Raw genomic sequence first — 24476 nt, 5'->3', positions numbered from 1 at the left:
AGTGATACTGGTGCTGCAGACCGCTTCTAAACTTACTATGAGGCACGTCACCCTACAATGAGTCAACCCCAGGTCCACACAACAACAACAACAACAACAAAAGAAAGTAAAAACAGCTCCCGTCTGGTTAGTAAGCAGGCTTGTGTTTCGGGCACCGACCCAACATGGCCGGGCAGACAGAGCACAGCTCCTGCTTGTCCTCTGCGCACGCACACACACACACACACACACACACACACACACACACACACACACACACACACACACACACACACACACACACACACACACACACACACACACACACACACACACACACACACACACACACCTAGAATTGCAGCGGCCGGTGCCATTTCCCCCCCCCCCCACACACACACACACACACACACACACACACACACCCCAGTCTCCTAGGCAGATTGCAAGTGACATCCCCCTAGGTAAGTGGCTGATGGCACCAGAAGGGGCTTCCAGGAGGTCAGGGATAAGGGGGCATGGCTGAACACACAGGGTTTAGTTAATCAGGGTGCCCGGGGTCTTGTGTAAATCCACCAGCTGTCCTAACCGGTCACCCCCCCCCCCCACATCCATGCGGACAGCAGAACGATTCAGAGAAACGAACCACACCATTGCAAGAGTGACAACTTCGAACTCAGTGTACCCGAAGTGTACCAGCATCTCCGGCAAAACCAGAGCAATTACACAGGGGGGGGGGGGGTTAAAGGGGAGGAGCTGACTGGCACTCACGGACACGTGAAAAGGCTCACGTACACGAGGGAGAACCCCGATAACAGCTTCGGCTTGAAGAGGGGAAGGCGAGACAAGACATGCAACATATTGGACAGTGCCACACATCCCAGCTGAGAAAAGACTGAATCTAATATAGAATGTCCACCCAGTGACACACTGGCCTCCTTGCATTTAAAAAGCTACAGTCAGCGTGTACAGCCGTTTCACACACACACACACACACACACACACACACACACACACACACACACACACACACACACACACACACACACACACACACACACACACACACACACACACACACACACACACACACACACACACACACACACACACACACACACACAATGCAGCGCTGGCCCAGGCCACTTCCAACCCATTCAAGCCAGGCGTCTTTCAGAGGGACGGCGTCGTTAGCGCAGCGCAGAGCGACTTACCTTTATTGGCTTCCATAGCGGCCAGTGGTGTCTGGGGCTTGGGGGGCTCCTTGCCGCTCTTCTGGACTGGCTCCACCTTGGAGGCCTGCGGGGGCTCAGGGGGGCCGGGCTCGGCGGCGGAGGAGGAGGAGGGAGGCGAAGGCTCCTCGGCGGCGGCCTCGTTGGCCATGGAGCGGGTGGTGATCCGTCCCTTGCGGCGGCCCTGGCTGTTGGCCGTCTTCCTGCCGCGCGGCGTGCTCTGCTCCTTGCCGTCCTCGTCCTCCCCGCCGTCGCACTTGTCTTTGTCCTTACCGATGTCCCTGGGGCAGCAGGGCGGGGGATGTTTAGTGTATGAATAAGAGGAGGCATTAACCTCGGGAATGAAAGCGCACTTAAGTAGGCTCACTTAAAGCGGAATACTCAGAAAACTAAAAGTTTTCTGAATATAGAATTTTATTGCCAGTAATGTGTGGTTGATGGCCCTCGTTTTGAATAAGGAGACTATTCGGAAACACATCGGAAACCTTTGGAATGTAGTAGAAAGTGTAATCCCCGCTCAGGAGCAGGTGCTAGGGTACTGTAACTCTGCAAGTGAATGGAAGTGGCTAACGGAGAGCAAATGCTAACCCAGCAAACTAACCTTATGGAGGAACAAAGATTAATTCGGAACCAAAACAACTTGTCCTTATCAGGGTCCGCCAGGCAAATGCCAATTGAAAGACATCTATGCCCGATGCATAAGCAAAGAGTCTAACCCATCCCCTTGATTCATGATGCAACAGGAGAAAGTGAGGGATCTTGCGTTCAAAGACCCGTTAAGTTACCGTAGCGGTTCAAAATGAGTGTCACAGACCAGGCGTCGTAGCTTGAACGGCCAGATTCTCCCTAAGGCACATTTTTCTGAATCTAAATGGAAGACCGTTGAGTCCCCACAATGAGCATCCAGAGCGCCAGTTGCCTTAAATGGAGGCTCAAATGAAGTCCATCCCATTGGTAGTGGAGCCAAGAGAGGGTGAGTCCGAGTCTACAGCCTAACTGTAGAGCAGCAGCTGGACCATGGCTGGACCGAAGCCTACCCAAGTCCCATCTCACCTGGATTCCTCCTTCTCATCTTTTTCTTCCTCGTCTTTCTTCTCCTCGTCCTCTTTCTTCTCTGCCTTTTCGGATTTGTCCTCTTCGGCTTTCTCTTCTACCTTGTCTTCGTGCGAGGGACGTGTGATTTGCTGTGAACAAAGAGCACAGTTAGTCATTCGTCTCGCTCTTTGTCAACTGAAATCATGATTGTTCTTTTTTGTTTTTTTATCAAAAAACAACAAGACATTACTTTTTCACACAGATAATCAAAGCCCATACCAATGGAAAGCCCTTTCCAACGGAAAACCCTTTATGTATCGACGACTACAACGCAGAAATGACAAGTGACAAGTGAGATATTAATCTATTGGTCTTCCCCATTCACACTCACTATCGTGGAAGTGACAGACAACATAAAGCTCAACTGCTCTTTATTGCATCTCCAGCCCCACCAGGCTGCACACAATTCTCATTAACTAGCACTACAAGATAAGAAGGCGAAAGCCCAGGGAGGAGGGGGGGTGATATGGCTAGGTCACAGGTTCACCTGCTTCTACCATCAGCAGAAACATGAGGCACCCAAACATTGGAATGACTGCAACACAGATAGCGTCCTCTGGATCAGTGCCAGGTAAAAGCCTGATGCCAATCAAAGAAAAATAAAGGCTCACAACCACAAAGCAATCAGCCCTCCATTCCACCCTCATGGAGCAGAGGAGGGCAACATTCCTTATCATTGATTCTGACACACACACACACACACACACACACACACACACACACACACACACACACACACACACACACACACACACACACACACACACACACACACACACACACACACACACACACACACACACACACACACACACACACACACACACACACGTTAGTGTTCCATGAAAGCGCTGTGCTGGAACAAGTCGGACTATGCCAAGCCATGCTGGTACCAGATGGGGCCATGGAATGTGCTTAACTCAGTGGTGGGAGCAGAAAAAAGACGCGCAGACAGGAGGACAGAGATATAATTAAAACAGAGGGAGGCGAAAAAAAATAAAACAGAGGTCGAGGCTGTCTCGGGCTAGGGACGTTTATTCCCCACCAACGTGGCTCGACGTAAAGTCACCAGCATGGCTTCTGAATGTCAGTCCACACTCTCCCTCGACGCGCGATCGTCGTGTTTCTATCTTCCTTTGCGTGACCTGGCAGATTTATTACAAAGCAGAGTCTGAGAGATGTAAAGAATGCCAGGAGCATTTTGGACTAGTCAGTCCTCCGTTAGTGCCTACTGGCTGTGCCTACTTTTAGTCCTGTGTCACCCGAGTGCCCTGGCGCTGGCCACAGTGAGAGGTGGGCACGGTCATACGCCGGTATAGTGCCACCTACTTTCCCCTTCCTCCACAGTTGCATTGGCTTCGGGGGATGCAGCTGTGGGTCAACTGAAATGATGCTGTCCTGCTGGAATTCCTGCTCCATAGGCGTTGATCGACACAATCGCATGGATGGATGAATATATAAAAAGGAGAAATACATAATGCACACATGCAAATATGCAATTCTCTACCAGTCTTTTTTAACTGGCGTGTCCTGTATGATATTGGAAACAATCAGGGTAATGAGGAGCTTAAACATGCTCGTCCCCAGACACTTCCCAAGCAGCAGTTTTCCTGAACAAAGTTCCCCTTATTTCGTCCATCCCCATAGCCACCACTGTCTCAACCCTGGCCTCTCCACTGAGATGCTTTCTTGAGTTTTCTCTTGATTTTAATTTAGATTAAGCACATTCCTGATATGGCGCAAATATTTAGAGAGCTTACGTTTCCCCCGGATCCTCAGACGATTCACAAGAACTAGCCTTGGGCCACTTGAGGTATTTTCTCTTTAAAGAAACAAATAGAGCTGGATGTGTAAACCTTGTGCATTACTTAAACCTAAATGTTTTGGAAAAAAGCTTGATAAATTGTAAAAGTCCAGAAACTGCTGTAACTGTTGGCAGCAACCGTACATAAGCAACAACAGAAAAAATTATATGTTTTAACGTTGATTAAATATACCATATGCAACACTGATACCGAGCGTATAAAATTGGTAATGTAATCCAAATTCACAACATTGGAGAGAGTTGTCAACGCCTGCCGGCCCACCCCCCTCCGCCTCTGGCTAAGTCACGAATATTATATTTTGAGACGGAAGCAATTATTATATTTTAACAATGAAAAGTTGTCCCACATTTTTCCTACCATGTTAGTTAATCGGTATGGCCGCCATCTTGGAATCCTTCTGCACTCTAAACGGAATCTTTTAAATGGAACTCCAAGATGCTTTAGCCCGGCTCTGGTCATGGAGCATTTTCGAAAGAGGAAGAGTCTTTTTAGGTACTCAAATCTATTACAATCTCAGTAAATCCAGTTCAGTTGCTTGCTTCCATGGCTGCAGCCCACTGTGTTTGTGTGTGGCAATGTATTTCATGTCTGGCAACAGAGGGCACATGGAGAATAGTGATTCATTACACACAGGCCAAAACTAACAAAAATGTTCTGACCCGGAACGGAAATTGAAAAAAGGAGAGGCTGTGGGATTCTCGGTAAGCCAGTATTTCGACATGGCACGTTTCCTTAATTTCTCATGTCATATCATGGTCATTCTATGATTTACTAGAGTACATTTGTAACATATAGCTCCTTCAATTATTAAATGAGCAGAGCCTGCTCTGTATGAAAACCAGGCTAAAACAGTTGTAAATGCATCCATGTTATAATGACCTGCAAATGAGACAAGCGAGCAACTAGTACATTTATGGAGTTTGGGGCCGAACAATTTGGGCACTTTGCTAAATCACGTTGCTAAATTGCTACATATTGATATTCAATGATTATCCAAATCTGAATGAAATCTGTAGAAACTGCTATTAGGTTAGAAGAGTGAAGAACATTAATTCTTCATATAAATGAGGACCAGATGTTTAGGTGAGCGTGCAGCCTGTACTCGTAACCAAGGTGACGCTGAGAAGTGTCCGGGGACACATTAAGAGGTGCCTGCGGAGGGCTCTGAAGGTTTATGACACATGGGCCACCAGAGTAATTTGTCTCTCTTCTTATAATGATGTCAGCAGAGATATACCAGAGAATTCACTGGACTCTCATAAGAGTCATCTTGCTCATAGCTGATATTAATACGATAAATCTTCCAGTTAAAAACTATTATAAGTTTACAACAACCTACAAGACACCCTTGTAACTTTTGAATGTGTAGCAACAACTCCCAGTCATCAGTCAGCATTTCAAACCACCATCGAGTTATTCTGGAGTAAACCTGAGCTTTCGTGTAAGAGGTGCAGCCCAACATAGATAGCTGCAAGATGATCTCGAGACGTGTGAGAGTGTCAGAGCTGGCAGGCCGCCACACACCCCTCTTCCTTTGTACAGGGACAAGGAAATGACAGCCAATCGGAGTAATCACTCATCGGACTTTAGCACTAGACATTAGCAATAGACACGATGACCTGCCATGCCGGAGTCAATTCAGTGATGCAGCACTTTTATCAGAACACATCTCCTCCTTACTGCTATGCTAGGATTTGCCATGCAATAAAACGCTAAATCTATAGATCCCCACAGAGGTATTTGAAATTTAAAGTGATTTAGAGTAATGATAGCCCTGTTGGCTTGAATATATCCTTCTTTGGTAATAGGATAGCCGGAGCTCCTGGATAAAGTTTTATCATATCCATAGAATATAATAACCAAGTTGGTTAGGTATTTGGATTTAAAGGGACACTGTGGAAAAATTACTCCCATCTAGTGGTACAATTGTATATTGCATTCAAACTAATAGTGCTCGCTAGTTCAAAAACTACGGTGGGCGGCAGTATGTGCCAAGAAGCTGTGTCATGACATCCAATACTACCTCATCGAGTCATTCGAGCGATGATGAGGTTCTTATTACAAAAAATGTCAAACTGCATTGAATCATTAGTGTAAGCTAATGATGTACGAGTAATTATTCCTCGAGCAAGATAGTGAATTATTTCAGTCATCATTCACGCTGGCTCAGAGTGAAAATGCGTTTGCATTTCCTGTACCACGTAGTGTTTTTTGTCCCTTTCGGCAGTTCATAGACCGGAAGAACATGGATGCCTCCATGAAGCTTACCCGTCCTATGTAACTACATATTAATTATTCTTCGCTCAGGAGGATAAGTGAGATTTTTGGCAGAGATAATTTTACACCAATGAGGACTTATTTATGAATGAATACGTTGATTTGAGGAAATAAATGACCTAAAATATTACAGTGTCCCTTTAATTAAAATGTAATTTATTACGATGTTTTGATAACAAGTATTCATGCACATTCTCCCACTCTTAACAACCTTCATTGAAAACTAGCCTTAAAAGGTTCCTAGTAGAAATAACTGACTACCTTGAATGCTACAATATATAGGCCAAGGACTACATGTTGAGTAATAGGAGTGGGAGGGAGACGGCCTGAGAGCACATGGGGGGGGGGGGGGGGGCGAGAGAGAAAGAGAGCGAAAGAGAGAAAGAGAGAGAGAAATGTGGCAGAGAAAAAGAGACAGACAGGCAGACAGAGAGAGCAGAAGAAAGAGCGCAACCCATATATTTTTTTAGCACAAACGAAAGTAAACAGTTACAACTGAACTAACTGTACTCGTGGCAAAAACAACAGTTAAAAAACGGAAAGAGAAAGAGAAAATTCGCCTCAACACCCTCGCTTCGCCGACGTACCTTTAAGCTCATTTGTTGCCGCTCACGAAAAAAAAGCATTTGGTTCGCAGCAGGCCACGGCTCTCTGGCACTGCAGATGCGGGCTTAGCCTCCGGTCGGGCCATGACAGCGGCAGCGGGAGCGGCGGAAAGGCGCGAGTGCACCATGGTGGGGCTCCTTAGAAGGGCTGCCTGGCCACAACACCGCTGCACGGATTCCAGGAAAGCGTGTCATCGGGCCGCTTAAGCCGCCCAAAGAATTGTCCATCTCACATGCACGCACTAATCTACGCAGGGTCACCCAAGGTAATCCCTGCGAGCGCTCCTCTTTGATTGGCACTCACAGCAGCACAGTAGAGTTTTTTGGGCCTGTCAGATGGCCCGGGTCGTACCATTAACGCGTAACTTGGAGGGGTGTCTTTTTTTTTTTTTTTTAAGGAGCGAAAGATCTGAGAAGTAAACGAGGGAGGGAGAGAAAAAAAACACAGCGCCGATACTCAGCATATAGCTGCTGCCAATGCTGACTCTCTGGCTGTGGATTTTTTTCCTTTTTTATATCCGACTCACTTTCTCTGGCTGCTCTTGTGGCGTTAGATCTACCCACGCTATAAACGCTCCTGCTCGCCCCAACTAGTTAACATTAGTCACTTCGGATTCGGAATAGTGTGCGGCACAGTAGCAGTGAGTAATAAGTTAATAAGTACAGGTTTGAACACTGCTACGCCTGTTGCCGCCGCCCCCCCCCCCCCCCCATGATAGTATAGAATGGGGCATTGTCCTCAGAGTGAACAAATACATTTCCTTTCCGATATCAATACATAGCTTGGTCAACGTTTTCTAAAAAGCGGTGGAGCCATTTGCCTGTCCAGGCTATAATTTAGATGGTCGCACTGTCTAAACGATCAACTCACTGCCCCCTATAATCTTTAATAACACAGCTTAGAAAAGCGGGACTGCAGCCTGACTCTCCGAAAGGACCCGCTCTCGTTTCACACAGACACGGTCTAACAGGATGACGCCCCAGCTCCAGACTGCTGCTGTACGCCTCATGTGACCTGACCCATTTGCCTGACTGCATGCTCCATATCCAAATTCAATGTCCGTTACAGGAACATGACATTAACAGAGAAGGGGAATGGAAGGGCCGTATAGTCTGGCCAGCCGTTCCGAGTAACTGCCCTGACTTTGTTTGAAATATGCAAGTTTTATTATTTTACTACCCCTTTCCTAGGTTCACAAAATAATCGGGAAAATGGCTTCCGCTTGGGACAGGCAAAAACAGTAAGGTTTGAAAAAGAAAGTGGACAAATTTAGGGACATTCGAGTACATGTTTGAACAGATTTGTTAGCTCAAGTATATTAGCAGTTTTTCTGAAAATGACCTTGTGCAGAATATGTGTACTCGTTTCCATGGCTGCAGGGTGTTAGTGTCAGATGGCTCACTTATCACATAAAGTTGATCTCCAATCATTGCTCAGAGGTTTATCAACTCGCTGGACAATTTCCGGCTATTGGCCAGGTCCCAGTGGAGCCAGATTTAGTCCAATTGAAACCATTTCATTGCTTATGGATGCCCCCAACCCTAGGCAAACACATTTTAGTCATGATTCATTTTGATGGGGAAACATATCATTTGAATGCGGAGTAAAAAGAACAATAATTTAAATGAAAGCCAGATAACATTAGAAATGGATCCACGCGATACTAGTTGGTCTGTTTTCACAGATGCCCAATGCCCCCGAAATAGACAAAGAACAGAAACTTTGTCAAAGCTGGGGAGCATCTTTGAAAGGCATAGGAAAATATACTGCCCTGCCATTAACGACAATAAAGTTCATGCAGTGAAATCCCATCTTGTGGAACCACAGGGACGGATAAAGACTTCTTGAAACGTATTTTAAAACCACATTAGAGGGTGTATAAGAATTATGATGTGCTGAAGTCCAGCACCTGCAGGCACATACAAAGAGCGATGGATAACAAAATCTAAAAAGACAACCGCAGCAAAATCGGGCAATCCTGAGCAAACATTTCTAAACTGTTGACCCGCGGCTGGCCCGTATACAATGTGAAGTTGTCTGCTGGGTCTTTAAGAGAGGCTCTGAGGTGAACTGACGGAGGTATTTTCAGAATGGCGGCACATCAGCACTGTGTATACAGGTTAATGCGGGAACATGGGTTTTATCTTTAGGGTTACTGATCTTTTTTATGACCGTTTCATCAGTTCATATCAAGGCTACAAATTCTTTACAACAGTAAATGTATCAGTATATAATATTCTATATTATATTAGTAGATAATAATATATCAATATTATATATTAATGTTATATTCTTTAAAACAACCTCCACCATCATGTCCTCATAGAACATAAGACATTCCAATAAATTTAGAAAAACCCGACCCACTCTGCACGGCATTACTAAGGTTCACTAAGACCACAACGGATATAGTCAAGAAAGAGTGCAAACAAAAGCCCAGAAGATAAACACTCTTATACAGCCAATGACGAACTTGATGTGGGCCGAAAAGCCACCCTGACTAATAGTCGTGTACTTGTTCTCTCCATCTCACTCTCTCTCTGCTCTCCTCTTCCCTCCAGGCCAACAAAAACAATGGGGGAGCTCTAAGCTAGGTCAACCAGGTAAATAAAGCCTGATTTATACAGAGGCCAGGTACTCTCCAACTGCCCTCTATAAATCTGCCAGGCAGCTCAGGTTATTTTATAATGACCCGGGTTCTTCAAACATCATGCTGGTGGAAAGCCCCTGCTAATCTGAGCGCCACGGCAGGGCAGGGAGCTTTCCCCTCGATTAGCAGTACTGAGATGAACTGACGATGGAGGAGTAGGAGGAGGGTGACGGTGAGGTGGGGGGTACTTTAAATACCAGACAGAAAAAAGAAAACGTCTGTTGACACTGGAGGGCCTTTTCCTGTGCTACGCAGGTCAAGAGGTATTGATTAGACACAGATGTCTTGTTAGCCGAACATGCATGATAAATGAAGTGAAAACAGAGGACTCGAGAGCTGCGCTCTGGCGGAACCACCGGCGGGCCTTCCTCGCTCCCCGTCCGCTTTACACTGAACCCTCCATGGGAAAGAACAAGGGTCGGTGCAAAACAGGGCTTGGTTTAGCTGCTTCAACTGGTCCGAGTTTACCACTCAAAACCATGAACTGAAGAATGAAGAATTATCACGATTCAAACGTGAGCTTCAATCTATTCAATGCGCGATGAGCATGAAACAGCGGACGGCTGGCCACCGTTAACGCAACACGGTTCTACTCATGGTTCACTTTAAATGATGTTGTTGCCCTCCGGGTCCAGTTGAGTCTGGTCGGAACCGGGCCAACCATGTGTGTTTTCGAGACCGAGATCGTATAAAGTGGATCACAAAGTGGGTCCAACACGCATTATAAACCCATTTGCAAGATATTGGTTTCAGGTATGAATGGTGAATGGAGAAAATCAACGAGTGGATTCTTGAAAACCCGGCGGTACACAAAATTAAATATTACCCTTGAAAAAGGAAAAATCGAATTCAAAGAAAAAAAACTACCTCACGCAAGGAAAAAATAAAAGAGCCAACTTTACCTGGTTCCTCCCTCTCCGCCTGCCGTAGTTGCGTCTCACCAGAGTCTTGTAGTTGTGGTTCTTCTTGGTGAGGTAGTAGTAGAGGACACAGTCTGACACACACTGAAACAAGACAGGTTCAAGGTAAATCACTCAAGGACAATCAAATGAAACTCCATTCGTAAATCCATCGTAAATCCATACGCTGTGAGGATTTGCACCCCAACCAAATGGCTGATCAAGAGTTAAAACAAACACAAGCACTACAGGATGTTGAGTGAAAGTATGGAGGGACGAGTGAAATTGCAACAACCCGCAGACCTGGTGACGCAATGCGATAGAGCTGAAGAGCTCAAGGCCCATCTACCGATTAAGATAAGACGCAATCTCGCGTGAATTTCCGTTCCCAGGGAAATTAAGCTCCCTTCGGCTTCTGCGTGGTTTTGATTCGTCCAATAATTAAATGACGCAAGATAACTGACACCCCCCACAGCGAGAATAGGCAACACGGGCTGCATCAGGGCTTTGGTTGGCCTCAAACCCCAGTTGAACATTCCTTGACAGTGACCAAGAGACATGCAGAGTGCTCTCCAGCACACCAATGTAAACACAACACAGAGGAAGAAGGATTGCGCTGCTATGTCAACAGTAGGTCCCTGGAGGGAGAACCCCCCCTAGGTTTACATAGCCGCGTCGTCGACATTGTGTGTTAGAGACAGCCACGCAGATGACTGGGATTTACTGGTATTTGTTTCAAGTCATTCTGTAGATGCTTTATTCCAAAAGGATTCATGACGCACGTGTCATTAATAAACTAAAGACTCTTGTTCGAGGACGCCTGGGGATGCTGGAGATCTAACCCAGTAACCTTTGGCCAGGAGTCAAAATGGGAATTTTATACCATCCCGCACACTAACCATAGCTACGCGAATGTTTACAGTATAGTAAAACGCCGGCCCAGCTCGTCTAGCCACCCAGGAAAAGGGGCCGTCTTTACACAGAGGCCTACCGTCACATGAATGACTTTTGATTCATTACGTTTCGAGCTGCACCTCTGTGTTTGACTCTGAACTCACTCTCCGTTTAACACCGCTCTGTGACTCATCAGGGTGTAACACACGTCTGAGAATGCAACAAACGACTGCTGTGACCTCACAGGTTCACAACCTTCAGAGGTTTGGACATTGGTTGGACAACTTATTGCACATTATGGATGAAAATAATAATGAATGCTCATTATTGGTTAGTGTAATAATCAATGATTTTGGACATAAATAACTTTTCTGTAGCAGAAATCAAAGAACAAAATCCTGCTGGATGGGTAACAAATGGTAGGATCACAATGCAGTTATGCATGCAGAGTATTTACATAACTTCCCATAAAAACTGCTCACCTTTCTCTCAAGGTAAGAAGCAATGAGGCCAAAGTTCTTGGGATGTTGCAGAAACCTTTATAAAAAAACAAAGACGATACGTTGTGGTAGTTAGTAACGACATACAATACAAATACACATACAAACACTTCAAGCTTCATAACAAAGCTTGAGTTGGTACGAGCAACACAGCATCGCCTGTGGTGCAGCGCTGGCCAAAGTGCCGACGCCACCTCAGGTCCTCCCGCTCACTTCTCCTTGAAGATCTCCTTCTCGTGCTCCGTCCAGACGTTCATGAAGCCCCGGGCTTTGTACACGATCATGGGGTCGTCCATGAGGCCGTTGAGGTTGATGAACCTCACCCGCCGCTGCTCCGTGTCGTACATCATGGGGGGGATGACGGACAGCTGCCTCATCTGCTTCTCGTTGTTCTGTTTTGGGACGGGAGGGGACGAGGGGGGGAAGGGGACACAAGCTTGGGGTCAGTGTGGGACTCTCATCGAGGAGTTGGATGATTCATAGACTAAGGATTGGCGGGATGATATTAGCGGATAGGGGGTGGAACCACAAGCTGAAAGGTACTGGGATTGAATCCCATTGGCTGCACCCAAGCCTGGAGGCCTCCTGGTGCAAGGAGCCTTAACCCTTTACCGGCTCCTTAGTTACACGTAGCCAAGTTCAACGTGTGTGGCTTTGGAAAGAAGCGTACGCCAACTGACTAAACGGGTATTCAATGGAGAACGGAAAATACGAAGTGTACTTCCAACCCACCTCCTGTTCAGAAAGGCCGTCGATGATTTCGGAGATCTCGTGCTCGCTCCTTGCTATGGTGGCAGATAGACCCGTTCCTCTCTGGCCAACCCTGAGGCAGAAACATGGAGGGCGTTAGCAAAGAACACATCCAGTCCCGTACAATTATCATGTCACTTTAAACAGCTACTTCCAAAAGACAAGTTTTTCTGAATCCTTGTCATGCATTCAAAAGCCACGACGCCGTTTCGTTTGGTCCAACTTCTGCGTTTCTGAACAAAGACACGGACCTGATAGAGGACAGTGACCTCTAGATAACCATGGATGACAGGCCAGTGACCTCCATGGAGAGACCTGGTCTGTGGCGCTCCAAACAGGGGGGGGGGGGAGACGCGGGGAGCTTTACCTCTGGAAGCGCTCCTGCTGCTCCCGCTGCTTGCGGATCTCGGGGAACTGCCTCTCGTAGTACTCGCGCGTCCGCGTCTCCTTGGCTTTCCGCCGCGGGTTGTTCTCCATCCGCTCCACCTTCTTCTCCCAGGCCTCCATCAGCTGGTCGTAGCGCTGGCAGATGTTCTGCTCCTGTCAACGGGTGTACGACAGAGAGGAGCCATGTTGGGCTCCGCGGGGTATTCGACCAGCGGAGTCACAATGCAAAGGTCGGGTGGGATTGCGTTGTATTCAAATAGTGGGGTAGTGTAGTAGCTAGGGTGTTCTCAAGGTTTTGGGTTCGATCCCCGATGCGTGGCCGGAGGAGGAAAGCGAGATGCCTTTCATCTACCCCAGGGTTTCCCACAGCACTTTACAGCTGAGGCGGCTGCCTAAGCAACACACGCATTCCGCATTTACTATGACGGCAAAAGGAAAATATATATATTTAATAAAATAACCCGAACCCTAAACATTATACAAAAGTATAAAATAATCTAAACTTCATTCGCTCTCTGTGTATAGATCAGGCTGCAGGGCAACAGTCTGACAGCCTGCATGAAAATAAGCATAAATGGTCCACCTGTAAAAGAGTGCCCCCATTCCATTAAATACACTCCAGAGGGAAATCTAGCACCAAACTTAAGACTCGCTGCAAAAAAAAAAAAAAACGACATTCTGACATGAAAATAAATAAATAAATAATCCAAGCGTCTGGAACGTACGAGTTAAAATGTGGAGTGGAAAGAGTCCCGTCATGGGAGAACAATGCAGACTTGTTCCCTCTCTTTGTAGCAAGAGGCCAAACAATTCACCTTCCTATTGGCACATTGCCATGGACACTTTAGAGTCCAAAAGGTCTGTCTGACCCTGACAGCCAGAGAAGGGGAGTAGGAGTGGGATAGGGAGATGGAGAGGGAGAGAAAGGGAGGGAATGGGAGAAAGAGAGAAGGGGAGAAAGTGAGGGATGGGTAGAAAGAGGGAAAGAGAGAAAAATAGAGGGACGGGGAGAAAGAAGGGAAGAAAGAGAAAGAGGAGAGAAAAAGAGAAGGGTAGAAAGAGAAAAAGGGGGAGAAGGGGAGAGAAAGAGAGAATGATAAAAGAGAAAGAGAGACAGAGATAGACAGACAGACAGACAGAGATTCCACTATGCCACAGCAATTTGCAATAAAGACGTATAAAATAAGACATGGATTTATTAGACTATATTTTATGGTCTTTAAGTTTAATTTTCTAATAATTAAAGAGTTGTTTGTCTCTCACGCTTATTAAAGTACCACCTGGAATACAAACTTTGGTCTACAACTCAAATTAAAGTAATTGAGTAATGTTTGATTGGTCATGCTTTCGCTCCTGATTTGCCACACTAAAGAGTACAGAAGGAGAAAGGAGAAATCGAAGAACAGTTCATGAGGTTAATCGTGTAGCCTACACCACATAAAAATGTAAGTCTCATGAACTGGATTTAAATATAACCGCTTTGCACATGAGCTCAAGATATGGACCACACACAGATGTCAAGATGCATAGTCTAATTTGAGTAGTGTGTCAACATCCGTATACTTAAAAAAAAAAGAAAAAAAAAAACTTTAACTGACACTAACAGTTGCTGACAAACAAATATTCCAGTCTGTTGTAAAAATTGCGTCCTTAAACCTACTCCGGTGAAACGACCACACAAGAATGAAGTGGCTACGCTACACCACTGTAATAAAACACGGTAAACAAAATAAATTACGAGACATGGTTTCAGCGTTTCGGATTTTGGGGGCAACCCTCGCCCTCTTTGGGCCGGCGGTCACCGAGTAGGACGGGTGCACGGCTTTCGAAACAAATTCCTGGAAGGGCGTCCCTGCCACCCTTCCCTTTCCCCGGCCGCGGAGACACTTACCCTCTGTTTACGAGCATGGTTCCTCCGCTTGAAAAACAGAATCAGCTTCTTCCTCATTACTTGGTTACTGCAAGAGAATGGAATGTGTTCAGGTCAACGAAGGCATCGCAATTGCTGTGAGATGAAGCAACAGCTCCTGCAGTCCTGTTTATTTGTTTATTGTAGTGAATTGCAGAAGGAGACCGATACAATAGGCTAGGAAAAAATGCATGAACGCATAGATATTCCAGAGAGTGCGTTGGAGCATCAACGTGTACCAACACAAGGACACCTCTGTGCTTTGTGTGTTTAAAAACGGCAGTCAACAAGTCTGAGAACCTGGGCAGATAAGAAAAATTCTTTGAATTTACTCATTTAATATTTTTTTCCAACATGGGGGAGACATTTTCTCTTTTTATATTTACAGAAGAAGAAGAATAAAAAAAAGAGAAAAGATGTGCCGGTTCATTGTTTGTTTACACAGAGGCTGGGCACAAAATACTGGGAACCATTTTGTTTGCACACGATGGTGACCGTGAGGATAACACACTGCAGAGGGGCTGACCCTGGGAGCACGAGCCATCAGACCCACACAGAGCGGCTCTGGGACCCCCCCCCCCCCCCCACCCAGACACAAGACTGGACCATATGGGCTGTTCTCATGCAGCTTGCTGATAAGGACTCTGACACTAGACTTCCTGGCCTTGGACACACGTGCGGCTCCGCCCCCTTTTTCCCTTCCTTACGTTACGCTGCGGTCCTGGCCATCAGCCAAGAACAAGGGAGGTGGATCGTCCTCCTTTAGCAGAGACTAGCTATGGGTCATACATAGAACATGCTCTTCACCACCGTTAAGCACTGGCCTCGTGAGATGGGGAGGGGGGGATGAAGCAGAAGTTGATACTCACGTCTTGATGTTCTCATGGTACACTTTGGTATCCGACGGCTGATTGTATAAGGGCTAAAAAAAGACAACGATAAGAACAAAACACAGGAAGTTGGTGAGGTGTGAATCATCAGCGCCATGGAAGATAAACAATGAGGGTTTTTCTGCTGAATCACCTACCAGCTCAACCTTCTGGCCTAGACCCTCAAATACTTTATGGGCCTCCTCTGCTTTTTTCTGTGAAAAGAGAAGACAAGGATGAATAACTCATTTAAATCAATTTAATGTTTTATTTTAGCAATAAGAGAGGCCACGGTTTATAGTGATTTAACAACAGAACACAAAATAAGCATTGCCTCAAGGGGTTATTGCTTTTATAAAAACGTAACTATGGACTACCTTGTAAGATTTCACAAATTAAAAAAGCAACATTATTTTTATATTTTTATGGAAAGCAAATCATGATACTTCCACGAAGCAACCACTTTCCTCAATACAGAAAAATTGTTGCCTAGCAACACAGGCTGGCATATGGCAGGCACATTAATAGGGTGGTCTGATCGAACACAGGTCTGTGTTACAACAGCTTCGAGCCGACCAGAATCAAGGAACTTAAATATCTGTTTTATAATTTGCATTAAGTCACCCTCTGTTATGCGTCATCTCTGAGCTCATAGGTCATTTGACACAAACTCGCTACTGGAATCCAAAAACCACAAAGTATGATTTATTTATGTAATTTCAATAGGGAACTATAAACCAAGGATTACCAACCAAAGGGAGAGGTCTCTAAAAGGCAACGTTTTTAACATGATTTGTCATAACAACCAGGAGTGACTTGTGCTAAACGCTAACGTTGCGCTGCACTTGTAGTTCTCGTGTTGTGATCAGGAATGTCAAAAGAGAACCATTATCTCCCTGAAGACCAAAAAGGGAGTGGTTGTCAAAATCCAGCTGTGAACAGGAAAAGTTATTTTCCTTGACTTGTTTTCCCCCCCCCCACTTTCTCATAGATCAGCAAAGCATGAGTTCCTTGAAAAAATAAAACCCTTTTTAGACCACAAAAGTACTGATATCTATGTGTCTATGTGTACACACTCACACAGTGAGTGAGTGAGTGAGTGAGACACCAATCGGCTGCTCTGCAAACTGCAACCAGATTCTCATATCCTGCCATTTTCCTAACTGCCTGTATGCACAAAGCGGGGCAGGAGGAGCCGGCCTGGGGGCAGGGACTGTGCTGGGGAAGGCTCTTCTGCTCCCAGGGTTAATGGGTGACTAGAGAGGAAGGCGTTCCCTCTGCTCCGTCTTGAGAACCATGAACTATGATAACCTCCTGCTCACGTGCAGGCGCACGCACGTGCACGCAGGCACACGCAGGCACACGCAGGCACACGTGCAATGCACACGTAGGCACACGTGCAATGCACACGTACGCGCACACACGTACACACGCGCAGACACATGTACACACAGGAAGCAGAGAAACACACACACACACACACAAACACAAACTCGCTTCTGCTGCACTGCAATACAGTACAGGGTTTTTGGTTTTTTTATGAGTCAGACTGTGAATTGCTTAAAGTGTTGTTCAGAAAGGATGCTCGTCATTATGTTTATAAACCCCAACAATAATCCCTTCTTTAAAAAAAAAAAGAAAAAAAAAAAAGTCAGATGACATGAGAAAACCCCAGTCTTAAAATGAAAACGACAAAAAAATAGACATAAACGCCCGCTTCTAAAAATAAACCCATTCCCCAATAAAACAGCCACTGCTTTCAGCCTCTCGCAGGCCAGAGAAAACCTGATAAAATAGTTTGAACAGTGTGGCAGAGCAGCAGCCCCCAGGCCTGCAGGGACAGCGGTGGTTTAGCGGTTGAGTGACGGCTGAGGAAGACCAACCCTGTTCTCGTCGTAGATGATCTGCACGATGCTGCGATGCTTGTGCTCCACCGGGGGAGGAGTCGCAGGCTTTTCGGGCTCCACTGGCTTGGCGGCTTCCTCCTCCAGTTGTTGCTAAGGGACGACATGCAGACAAGACAAGTCGATATCAAATATGCAATGACAGATTCAACACACCGGAAGGGTGGGGTAGTAATGGGGGGGGGGGGGGGGTCCTTCGAGTCAAATCAACAAACGGTGCAAGTCCACTTCAAAATAATTTAATTTGATGAGCAGAAAGTTGGGAGTTTAAGTGGGAAATAAATGATAGACGCTGATATTGGGGCAGCCGTCTGGCATCAGATTACAGCTTATCCACTTGTTTGCGTTTCGTTATTTTTCTGTGGAAGCAGAGGTTCTCCCATTAGGGCCCGCTTTGACAGGGAGCTGAACTGGCAGTGAGTGTTTGCAGGTCAAAGGTTATGTCAACCCGCCAGGTTATAGGGACGAGATTAGAAGCTCCTGAAATACCCAATATAAACAAATAAATCCCTGAAAACCTTGGGAACATAAAAGTGCTACCGAATCAAACTGTGTTTGCATTCCTCTCCAATGAGAAAAGGGCCAAAAAAAAAAATGAAAACCCCAGCATCTAAAGGAAATGGAAGACAAGCGTGAAGTCGGACGGAGGTCAACACAGGAAACAAGGATCTAGGAGAGCAAACATTTGCTTTCTGCAAGCAGTTAACTGCGACCAGACATAGCTTGACTAATCATCACACCCAGATAAGAATTTACCGCATAGGACAAGTGGCTTCGACAGGCTACTGGTTGTCCAAGGAAAACAACAGCCAATCCTCTCTCCCACGTAATCAACTAATAATACTCTGCAGCTACTCTGCACTGTGTCAGGTTGTTGTGCGACCCTTCAAAAGTGTGCGGTTGCTCCAATAGTGATGACATGCTTCATTTCGCACCATCTCCGCTGCATTTCGCTTTGTATCAAAGTGATTGCTAAATGCAACTATAAAAAACAAACATACTGTAAGGGGGCCTAGGTTAGCAGCCTGTAACCGTGTCAACGGTTCAGACCTAGAAGCGAGCTGGTTAATGGGTCTGTCCTAAGAACAGGTGCTGCAGACCGAGCCAGCCTGCTGGGCTTGGCAGGACTCCCCTACGCTGGCTTTGAAAGATCAAGTACATTGCGAGACAAAGGCGGGATATATCGGCTTCCTCGTCAACAACAAAAATGACCAGGAGGAAACAGAAAATTTGCCGGGCCAAAAATCAACATGCTAAACCACACCCTTCGAACGATTTAGTCCGGCACTCCATCAAAGATTTGTCCTGATAACTGAGGGACCAAACGATGAAGGTAAGGAGGGTTATGTTCAGCAGGGTTTTGTTGAGCAGGTGGATTCCCCCGCCCCCCCACTACACCCACCTGCTTCTTCTTCAGCTTGAAGATCTGCTGCTCCACTTTGGCGATCTCCCGGTCCACACGGTCCATGCTCTGGATCAGCTCCTCCTTGGACAGCTTGGAGGGGGACGTGTCCTGGTCCTCCCCCAGGTGGGACGCATGCCCGCCTGGGGACGAGGTCTCCATTTTGATGCTGTACTGGGACTCCTGGACGGCAGCAACAAAAAGATCAACGACAGAGCAGACAAATTAAGATGACTTCTATAAAAAAACAGCAACATTAAACTAAAAACAAAAATGGTAAATTGACTGCATTTATGTAGCGCTTTAATCCAAAGCGCTTTGCAATGTTGCCTGACATTCACCCATTCATGCACACATTTACACACCGACGGCAGAATCAACCATGCAAGGCGACAGCCAGTTCGTCGGGAATATTTGGGTTTAGGGTTAGGTGCCTTGCTCAGGGACACCTCAACACTCGAACTAGCATTCTTGCGGTTACCAGCCAACCCACGCTCCCTCCGGATCTACTTCTGCCTTAGAACGAAAACACCATGAACGTTTAACAGCGGCTGGAGGCGCTGCGTCACACCTTCTTCACCTCCATGTTGGCCCTGAGGCTGTCCTGGACCGCGTGGGGCAGGGGCATGATGATGCCCCCGGTGGTGGAAGGGGCGCGGGCGATGTGGGACTCGGAGATGGTCTCCATGCGGGGCCGTTTGGCCTCCAACTGCTCCATGGCCTGGGCGGTGAAGGAGAGGAACTGCATCTCGAAGCCATGGCAGTTCTCCGGCGGCCTGGGGAGAGAACAGCAGTGGTCATTGCGCGAGGTATATTTGTTTGTTTCAGCGAGGCCATGCTCCTTGGTAAAACCTCGGCTGTCAAAAATAAGGAGGTTAGATCTATTCCATTTTGAAGCAAAATGAAAAATAAAAATCATTTGAAAAATGCCACGTTATCACAGTGGATACAAAGCAAAACAAAAAGAAAATAGATTAAAAATAAATATTTTTTAACAAATAGTTGCGTGGCAAGTCCCCACCTTTCAGCTCCTGGGTGAAACTCTGACAGCAATGAGGGTCTTCTCCGGCCCTGAGGGTCCTGTGAGTGGGAACGATAGTCTGGAACGGCAAACTCCTGGACGGGGACACACAGAAACACTTTAGGAGCTGGACTGGGACGACCCAGGGAGAAAACAGCAACATTGAGCTGGTCTACTCTGTAGAAACATAACAAGATGAATACAAAGGCAAGACAGAGAAAAAAAACACCTTGGTGCTTTAATTAAAAAATGTTTCAGACTCTTGTAAGCCTCCATCCCAGAGAACTAATCCACAAAGGACCATAAATATCCCCCACACAATCTGACCTGCAAACAAACCTGGTGCAATAAGAGGGAATATTTCCCAAGTCCTTTTTTGTTCCAGATTTAAACAAATAGTCCTGCTGCCCAGAAATGTTCTGCAGACCGTTTTCTACGTAACAACTCTGCTTCTACGAATTGTGTCGTCCAAAATACCCAACAAACATGATACGACCTCCACTGAAGATATATGGAAGCTGTAATGAAAGGGAGAAATTATATTCCTTGATGAGCAATAATGTCCTCCCGTCTGCGATGTAGTGCAAGATGTAGCAATAACAACTGAATTATTATCCTAGGTTTATACAGAACGCACGACACACCTCAGCACAGAAAGCAAAAGAGAATATTTCTAAGAAATGCTTGATATATTGGTTTCCTTCAAAGAGACAATATAATATTACACGCCTTCTTGGAAAGAAAGAATGGGCTTTTTCGGCTCATGCTACAATCTATTCTTTGTCCGTCATCATTTGTAAATTAAATACAAATTCATAACTTCATTCGAACATTACCATGAAATATCCAATGCCTCAGAGGCCACTAGACACCACTTCTATGTATACAGATTAAATAACATTGACGTTACCAGAAATTTGCAAGCAAAAAGCTTATGCCAATGGTGGAATCATCTGAAATATTGCTTGTCGGAATAATGTATCTGTAATATAATAATTGTGCCAATATAACATGTACTGCGAGTTCAACCCTAGTGGTGTGCAGAACAAAACACAAACCAGCAAGCTTGCAACGATGGGAGTGTTAACACGTTTAGAATGTAGGAGCTTGAAACCAGGAAATGACATTCAACACAAGTCAACACAATTTCAAGGGTCGAACTTCAGTGGAAACAATGCCCAAACATTTGCATAAAGTTAACCCAGAATAATTCCTTTGCCTATTGTGTCCAACACAAATTGAATGGGAGAGTTGCATGCCTCTCATAGTCCTATACCTATCCTTAAGTATGAATGCTGTACATATACACATAAATATGTAAACACAGATGCAAAAAGTTCCAGCCTGAATAAAATGGTTCCAGCCCGAATGAAAGATACAGTCCAAGGAAAACCTATACTGATTTAGGAAACCCAAAGTGGGAATTTTGGAGGCACATTGTGGAGAGGATACTACCAGATCTCAGCAGAGCAACACAGAAAAAAAAAGCGATGTCACCATTTTTGTAACCAACATTTACAGAAGACCTTCAGACATTGGGAGTCAGTCGCTGCTCATAGTTTATGTGGTCTTAAAATAACTGGCATGGTTGCATCCCTTCAAGGCTTTAGCAAACTAGCATTTCAAAGACAAAAAGTAAGTAAGCCAACAGATTTCTTTGAAGACTTTAATAAAATTCCTGTTTTTTGTCCCATGGACAACATCAAAACATCAAAAGAGACTACACTTCATCTCCTCTGGCGAATAAGACTCACTAACTTTGGTTGCAAAGACTTCCATTACCAACCAATGGCAAATCCACTCACAAATCCACCCACTTGGCTGTGGTCAACCAAATCCAGCCAAATCCAATTTCTGCATTATCATTGTCCTAGTATATCCACGTATAGGATCCAAAACCAGACTATAGCACAGTACCTCCCTTCCATGTAAATCTACCTCAAATCGGCTTTACATTAACCTATAGCGCAGAAGCAGCAGCAACAACAACAACAACAACAACAACCTCATTGCGGTTGGTTTAAAAAACGCACTGCTTACCTGCTGGTGCCGTGCGTTGCTGAAGGTGTACTGAACGGAGTGGGGTGGGTAGCGGGTCTGCTCGCCACTGGAGCCCCCCTGGCCAGCGGGGTAGCCCGAGCTACTGGACATCCTGAGCTCGGGAGAAGCAGGCGGCTGCTTCGCGAATCAGGGGACCAGCAGGAGCATGGCTGCAGTACCAAACGACCTGCGGTGAAAGAGAGGGGGGGTGGGGGGGAGACAGCTCGCCGTCAGACCCCAGCCAAGTGACACGGGCCGTAGCAAAAAACATCCATTTTAAATCAATACTTTATGCAGCTTACGCTGGGAAAGAAATATCCCAACCAACTGCCAGAGGGAGGAAGGGAGAGTTAGAGGTTGGAGTGGGGGGAGAGCGAGGGAGAGCGAGGGAGAGAGGGAATTATTATGAGTCATAGAAGCCTTACTGTCCCTAATATTATTTTTTTAATTAATTTCACAATGACACCCCATTAATGTGAAGAATGATGAGAAGAGCCTCTGTCATATCTTGGCATGTCGTTAGCTTGGCCTGTTGTGCCAAAATTATGTCTGGTTTGGAACACATCAACAAAACAAGCCAGTGAAGTTAGCAGACGACTGTCCACCTCGTTGAGTAAGTGACTTGTTGATATTCTCTTCGACCCACATCAGTCCCATAATACAGGGCCTGTATTTGCTAAATGCTAGATGGAAACACCTTGAACTGTGATAGTTCAATGAAATATGTGTTTGAAGAGTGGGGACATATTGTTTCTCCTATTCATCAAGTTACAAAGTCTTGTTCATACTCAGTTCGAATCCTACTTTTGCCGTCTTCGTGACAAGGGCCAAAAGCGAATAAATGTAAAGAGACCATGTCTCCTCAATGTTGTTCCTTCTGAACATGACAAAAAAAAAGAGCCATAATTACAAAGCTGTAATTAATGTGCACTGTACGGGGCCTCCAAGCATAGCTGGTACAATTGTTATGAATAAAGGATAACAAGAAAACGTATGCTTTGTAAGATCAAGGTACTCAAATGTACCGGTACTCCTTTGTAAGAGATGCATTCAAAACTTAAGACAGCCCCCCCCCCCCCCCCACTGCCCCTTCCTGCTCTCATCATGTTTTTCTCAAACCACAAATCATTGTTTTGGCATTGGAATTGGCCTTTGCATTCCAATACCATTAAACATATCAAAAATAACTTGGCCCAAATAAACACAATTGGAAGCGTATCAGATTATGTGACATCCCAGCCCTATACATGAGAACACACTCACAGCATGAATAACTATATTTGGATCTGCTCTTTGAAGATATGACTGCGATGGATGTCCTTAGTCTTACCAAGTTACTGAGGTAAAACATTGGAACATACCAAAAGTCAATGTCAATGCATTGATCAACACTTGACCAAGAGCATTGCTTGTGGCTTCTCTTATTCTAAACCTGCATTTGTCTGTTGCATCGCATCTGCTATCATTGGGACCTACTGATACGCCAGGATATTGGAAGCAGTGTTTATGTCAAACAAAGGAAAGGAGTAGAATAATGATCATCAACCAACATTTGCCCAGAGTGTGTGCATTGCTCTCTATTTAAAACAAGGTAATCTGCATGTTAGTTAATATGATATGACTCTTTAGTTAAACTAAAGATAAACTAAGGGGGGGGGGGATTTAAATGAATCATAATGTACAAATAAGGAAATTTGAATTACAGAGAAGTTAAAGAAGAGCTATATTTGTACTGGTAATATTACAGCCCAATCGGAAGGTAGTGGGTTGTCCATTTCAAGATTAAGGACGACCTAGGACAGGGACAACGTCCAAAACTGCATTCTGTATTACAGAATGCCTAAAGGACTAGATGCTACCTTTCAGAGTCATGGTACATTGTCTGAGGGAAAGGAATGAGACAGTAAAAGTCAACTTTAGGTGAACCCTTACAACTGAAGATAGAGTTTGCAACTAACAAGCGGACTGGGACTAACCTAGAAAAAACGGCTAAGAGGAAATCATAGCAGGGAAGCACAGGCAGCACTTAACGATTTAATTTTTTAGTCATAAAAATATATATTAAAAAAAACATGTGTACAGCGCCTAATAGTCCAAATTAGAGTATTTGGCCATTCATTTAATCATAAGGTCTTGTGTAAGTGTACACGATTTGATAGCCAGATCTGCCCGTTCTTTGCCATGAGCGGGAGCTGCTGCTGGGCACTGCTCCTTCCAACTACAGACAATGAAACGG

At 45.4% G+C, this 24476-nt stretch overlaps 1 protein-coding gene across 6 annotated transcripts in view; it reads right to left on the bottom strand.

The window, feature by feature from the left end:
- The window catches only part of ncor1 (nuclear receptor corepressor 1), a 50542-nt gene that overhangs the window by 25053 nt on the left and 1013 nt on the right, over nucleotides 1-24476 (bottom strand). For 4 of the 6 annotated variants that reach the window (XM_056594311.1, XM_056594313.1, XM_056594314.1 and 1 more), the window contains exons 2-16: nucleotides 22241-22427; nucleotides 20201-20295; nucleotides 19751-19955; nucleotides 19180-19362; nucleotides 17757-17870; nucleotides 16032-16088; nucleotides 15874-15926; nucleotides 14987-15053; nucleotides 13076-13248; nucleotides 12691-12781; nucleotides 12172-12350; nucleotides 11941-11995; nucleotides 10568-10669; nucleotides 2265-2395; nucleotides 1194-1492 (exon numbers count right to left, since the gene is read on the bottom strand). In XM_056594311.1, the coding sequence (XP_056450286.1) occupies nucleotides 1194-1492; nucleotides 2265-2395; nucleotides 10568-10669; nucleotides 11941-11995; nucleotides 12172-12350; nucleotides 12691-12781; nucleotides 13076-13248; nucleotides 14987-15053; nucleotides 15874-15926; nucleotides 16032-16088; nucleotides 17757-17870; nucleotides 19180-19362; nucleotides 19751-19955; nucleotides 20201-20295; nucleotides 22241-22351 (1915 nt within the window). In that variant the 5' untranslated portion in view covers nucleotides 22352-22427. Of the gene's footprint in view, nucleotides 1-1193; nucleotides 1493-2264; nucleotides 2396-6996; nucleotides 7649-10567; nucleotides 10670-11940; nucleotides 11996-12171; nucleotides 12351-12690; nucleotides 12782-13075; nucleotides 13249-14986; nucleotides 15054-15873; nucleotides 15927-16031; nucleotides 16089-17756; nucleotides 17871-19179; nucleotides 19363-19750; nucleotides 19956-20200; nucleotides 20296-22240; nucleotides 22428-24476 lie in introns of those variants that run through there. The other 2 variants (XM_056594312.1, XM_056594317.1) reach the window with 2 other exon arrangements.

Source organism: Gadus chalcogrammus, chromosome 7, assembly GCF_026213295.1.
Source record: "Gadus chalcogrammus isolate NIFS_2021 chromosome 7, NIFS_Gcha_1.0, whole genome shotgun sequence".
Lineage (NCBI taxonomy): Eukaryota > Metazoa > Chordata > Actinopteri > Gadiformes > Gadidae > Gadus > Gadus chalcogrammus.
This window is presented reverse-complemented; position numbering and strand designations above follow the sequence as displayed.